Source organism: Anarrhichthys ocellatus, unplaced genomic scaffold (genome assembly GCF_004355925.1).
Source record: "Anarrhichthys ocellatus isolate YVR2014 unplaced genomic scaffold, GSC_Weel_1.0 scaffold12, whole genome shotgun sequence".
Lineage (NCBI taxonomy): Eukaryota > Metazoa > Chordata > Actinopteri > Perciformes > Anarhichadidae > Anarrhichthys > Anarrhichthys ocellatus.
Window position 1 is genome coordinate 7,050,991 of NW_022280042.1, and position 5,357 is coordinate 7,056,347.

General features: G+C 42.3%; 1 protein-coding gene across 5 annotated transcripts; it reads right to left on the reverse strand.

Moving 5' to 3' along the window:
• Positions 1 to 176: 176 nt before the first annotated feature.
• cenpl (centromere protein L) lies at positions 177 to 3,537 on the reverse strand. Of its 5 annotated transcripts, none has more exons than XM_031852309.1 (5): positions 3,471 to 3,537; positions 1,692 to 1,833; positions 1,319 to 1,573; positions 647 to 1,216; positions 177 to 560 (listed from the first exon to the last, which is right to left on the reverse strand). In XM_031852309.1, the coding sequence occupies exons 2-5, from the start codon at positions 1,803 to 1,805 to the stop codon at positions 486 to 488; spliced, it is 1,014 nt and encodes a 337-aa protein (XP_031708169.1). In that variant the 5' UTR covers positions 1,806 to 1,833; positions 3,471 to 3,537; the 3' UTR covers positions 177 to 485. The 5 variants fall into 5 exon arrangements, with proteins under 5 accessions (XP_031708169.1, XP_031708166.1, XP_031708164.1 ...); XM_031852306.1 differs by lacking the exon at positions 3,471 to 3,537 and adding an exon at positions 2,447 to 2,488; XM_031852304.1 differs by lacking the exon at positions 3,471 to 3,537 and adding an exon at positions 2,447 to 2,488 and having other exon boundaries at positions 1,692 to 1,851.
• Between the last annotated feature and the right edge of the window lie 1,820 nt (positions 3,538 to 5,357).

Here is a 5,357-nt window from a genome sequence, read left to right on the forward strand (position 1 = left end):
TATATATATATATGTGTATATATATATATATGTGTGTATATATATATATGTGTGTATATATATGTATATGTCATATATAGCCTAAAATTCAGCCACAGATACAACACACATCCCCCACAGCTGCTTGGAAGGGGATCATTGTTTTGAATTATTTTATCATGCATCAGTTTTTGCTTTTATTTATTAAACAACCATAAATGACAAAAATATATAAACAGCTGGACAGGTGTATATATACGGTATAGTATTTACAACAGGTGATTACGAACTGGGAACGCTAGAACGGGGAAAGTCATAATTACGGCCACAAGACTTCCTGCATTTAAGTTCAAATAAGGGTGAAAAGGGCCAGAATATGACTTTCATTGAAGAGAATATTGTGCAAAATTACTCTCCATTTCATGTTTTGAAAAGAGTTTAAGAAAAAGAAGCAGACGTTTGGCTTTGTTCTTAAAAAAGAAAAGAAAAAGTCTGTATCCGGTCACTCAGATGGGCATTTTGAGGAGGGCGCACTCTGTCAGTAGCGCCAGGGTGGTGATCATGTATCTGCTGTTGGAGATCTGAAATAAAAAGAAAATACATTTAGTCCGTGTGTAAGAGTCTCATGGAAAACAATGTTCTCATGAGAACAGTCGTCAGGTGGTACCTTCATTCTACCGCTGGACTTGGCTGAGCCCAGAGCTGTGGAGACCTGGTTCAGGCTGCCCGCTGACAGATCCAGCTTGAAGTGTCTGTAGAAGTGGCTCTTCAGCCCCTGCATGAACCTCGTCACCTCCTCAATGTCGATACAGTCCTCCTCCTCCACCCCTCCCCTCTTCTCCCTCGTCTTTCTCACACTGCTCCACAGCTCCCAGGCGTCCTCGGGGTTAACCGTGTAGGTGACCTGCAGCGGTGGCACAGCTGGAAGAGTCCAAATCATTTTGAGGTGTTGGATGCTGGACTCCGTGTGGCAGTTGGTCCACAATGCCATCAGCCACTGTAGGCTCGTGTGGCTGATTTCCAGAGGGCCAAAGCAGCAGTCGAAGGACTGCTGGAACCAGGACTTGACCAACGTCGTGAGACCCTCGGCCCCACTGCTGCCGAAGAGCGGCAGGCAGATGAAGTACTCCGGAAGTGAGCGCAGGTACTCGGGGTTTCCGTTGACGCAGGTCAGCAAGCCGCTCCACACTGTCTTCTGTGGCTCGTCCTGCCCGGCAAACAATGGCTTCGAGTGGATCTGTGGTGGGCGAGGGAAGAGTCAGACCATAACACCGGAGGAACAAATTGACACCATCAGCCTGAAAGGCATATCTCTGCCTCTATGGAATCCTGTGCCTACCTGTATGAGGACAGTCTCAGCATCGTCGTCCGACTCAGTCATCCCCTGCACCAAAGAGAAGGAGACCCTGAAGGCCGTCTGCGGGTCAAACACCTCCACAGCCAGACCTTGCTGCTTCCCTGCAGCAATGAACGCTGAGAGCTGCCCGGAGTAGCTCTTCAGCTGGGTGTGTCTGAACCGATAGAGAGGAGTGACGTACGACAGGTGCCACTCGGTTTTCGTCAGTAAGGCCAGCTGCTCCGGATTCACCTTCTCCTTTGACAAGGAAAGGAGAGGATGGAGACGATGAGCATTCTGGGTACCAGGCTGCTACTGATCACGCATGTTAGACGGAATGAAAACATGGAGAACAACAGCCCCGGGGCCAACTCACAGTGATGTTGTGCGACTTCGGAGCCCTCCTGCTGGTGTTGAGCCTCCGTCCCGTCAGCGCTGGAGTTAAGCCGAGACGTGACGCAGCAGCACCTAAGGAGCTGCGGTATGACATCCGGTAGCTCTTACTTTTGCCCGTCACACTGGAAATCATACACAGACTGGTGTTCATTGTACCAGTTAGTAATAAAGGTAGTCATTGCAGTGCTCTTTATAGAGGAGACTGTGTTTATGTGTTAATTAAGCTGTAGTGACCATGGTCTTAAACTACACGTTTTTATAGCCACCTGTTTATCCTACATGGGCTGAAGATTTGACACTCAAAAGATAGATTTTGGGTGCAGGATTACTGCTTGGTCCCACTTAATGAAGTCAGTAGAGTTGAATACAAAACAGCTGTAGTACTAGTATTTTGGCTGACGACCATTGTGAAAGCAACAGGAGAACCAATCATCCAATGGTACATTTAGTTTATTTATATGCCGAATTGAAAAGTGGAAGCAAACGATTCCTAAAATGACTTTTATATCATTGAAACAGATTTGTACCTTTCGTGAAAACCAAGGCAAAATTAAACTACTCGGTTATTGAATGTATTTTGGCCTGAGAGCGACTAGCATCGACGCTATATAGGCCGCAAAGCTAATACAATGTTGACAAAAGTATGCTTTATTTGTTTTTGCGAAGGAAAACATACTTATGTTTTGATTTATGTATAAAATAATATTTAAAGTACGTAATAAGATAGAGTTCTACCTGTTATGATGTCGCTCCATGTCTGGCGTACTGATCGGCCGAAGCAGACACAAACCGGAAACAGATTTAAACATCGCGCTTTCCCAGGAGTCAGCGCGGTTACAATCAGCCAATCACGTCGATCCAAACAGGAAGTGGATTTAATAGTTTTTTTCCAAACATATTTTTCACAATAAATGAAATATAAAATGTATTAAGTAATATATAACAATAAACAAGGTAAAGCGCGAGAAAAAAAGCTAGTGAAAGTAAAAAATAAGCACACAAATTATAAAATAAAACGATTTGTCACCGAATCTGAAATTATGCAACATAATTGTATTGCTATTATTATAACGGAGAGACACCACACATTTCGATATTATTCAAGAAATAAAATACTATTTGTTCTGTTGCATTTTATACCTTATTAACCTTGCATCACACCTTTTTTGGTGTGAAACTGATCAACCTTTTGGACAGTCAGTAAATTAAAGTTCAACACTGCTCTAATAAAGATATGTATGGTTAACTAGATCATTTTAAATGGTTGGAATACAATATCCATCAGTGTTTCAGATGAGTCTAACAGGCTGTAAGGCACTGTGTTTGGATGTTTCCGAACGCATTCCCACCGAAGAAACTGCCAGTCCAAGCCTTTTTATTTCTTTTTGACTTTTTGTAGCTGTAATTGTGCACAAATTGTGCAGAAAATATCTCATTATTTTGCATTGAACTGCTCCCCTCCTTTTTATGTGTGTCTTCTTGTGATGTTGGTGGTTGTCACCTATACTTCAAATAACACCTCAATATCAGAGAACAGAGAAAGAGTGAATGTATTGTACAGTAACATACTGATATCGTACAGTATTGTACAGCTTGAAATGTTCTATGGCAGAACAGGAAATCAAAAAGGTCGACTAAGGTTTGACAAGTAGGAGAGAAATGAATGAAGGACGGATGTTGGAGGAGTCAGGAGGACATATACATTGGATGAAATGTGCGGATACACGTGTGTGTGTGTGTGTGTGTGTGTGTTACTCACAGTATGTGATGTCACCTTCCATCTGGGGACAACAAGTCTCCTTGGAATGACTGTAAGTCAATGCACACATCTTCCTAAGTGACTAAAATAAACGTGTATTTGTATCGGGGTGGTGTTCACTGGCTGCCAGTTTTACATGCAACCACAAAAACCCTTCCCCTCCCTGTTACCATGGAAACTGTGCCCCCCCGGTGCTTCCCCAGTTGTCTTTTCTTACTCTCACTTTAAAGCATTCACTTGTATTATCTCTTATCTTACATTTGCCCTTACTCTAAATGTGTCAGAGCCTGTGTTTGTGTGTTGTTTGTTTTGCAAGCACCTGTGTGTTGAATGGAGAGCAGTTCAATAGCACATACACTGCCATACATTACAGTAAGATGACCACATCGACAGCCAATCGGATTGTCGGTAGCTGCAAGTGGGGGCTTCAACCAATGGGGGAGGCTCGCAGATGATATGTGAGCAAAAAAAAAAAAGGGATGCAGAGTGTGCCATAAGAGTACAGCGCGCTCTAGTGGCACCAGATGTCTTTGTTTATTCCTGTCTGCATGGATGAGTTCACCTTTCTGCTTCAGAGAACCTCTGTTGCCTTGTGGGGTACTTGTTTACGTATATCCCTCTGTTTTTGTTAGATTTTCTTTTTTGTCTCTAGTAGGCACTGGGGAAAAGGCTTGGCTGACTTTTCCTCAGTATTCAAATTCATTTTATTAAATTGGTAGTTTGCTTTAATCTTGAATTTTAATATATTAGGGCTATTCTATTTCTATGGTTTGAACATTTCGCATTGCTAGGTCAAACAAAATATACCTAAATATATTTTAAATGGTTGTCACACCCATGAAATTATTATTTAGATTTGTATTTAATCATAACATTGAAACTTGAACCACTCCAGCAACATATGTCTTATTTTTGGTGGAGAAAATTGACAAAGTATGTCTGTTGGTAGTGGAAATGGACAAGGTCTTACTTGAAAACTGAATAATATACATACATAATAATTGTAATTATGAACTTCTGAATTATGTGGCGTGTTCCACAGAGAAAATTCAACATATATGAACAGATTCTAGTTCATAATATTAATGACAGAGAGGGTAAAATGGATCAATTGTTGCATTAGAAAGTGATATTTAGTACATTGATTTCAGTTTATTCTCATGTTATTTTGTAATACACTGTACTTCATTGGAGGATGTCCAAAATGGAGCAGTGGGAGGGATGCGATTCCTTTCATCACCTCTAGGGGGCATCACCAACACATCTCAGGGCCGGTCTTCTCACACCTGAGGTAATTCCACCTGCGTCCCTGCACCTGCAGAAAGATTACATGAAACTAAGTAAATCGACTTAATCCTCACATGATTACACACTAATCTCCCTTTTGCACGGTTCTCCAGGGCCCTTTTGCCAACATGTTACTAATTTCTTAAAAGTAAAGGCTTAAGATTTGCTGGATATCACATAATTTCCAGTGGGTAGAGTTGAAGATCATAATACCTCAATCAAATGTGTCACTTTTCCCCTTTTTGTGACATAATATAGACTCTGAACTGTCCCTCATTTTGCAGATGGGGCCCCTTGGGAATATGCAATCTTCTTTTTCCCTACCATGTGGACAATTACTTCTGTTTATTCGTGCAGCTGACAGTCAATGTGTTGGGAAAAACATTACACTGTCGGAGGAGACAGCTTAAGACGGAACTGCATAAGAAGGCTGACGTAAGGTGATGGAGGGGGTTTGGATGGTCGACGCTTGCGCGGGATACAGTAGATGCAATCGTTGGAGGAGGATTAGGAAACTGCGCCTAAATCGGACCCCCGCCGTACGCCATCTTGGCTCGAGCGACGCTACAGTGCGAGTCTGGTCCGGACCATTTCGGCTCT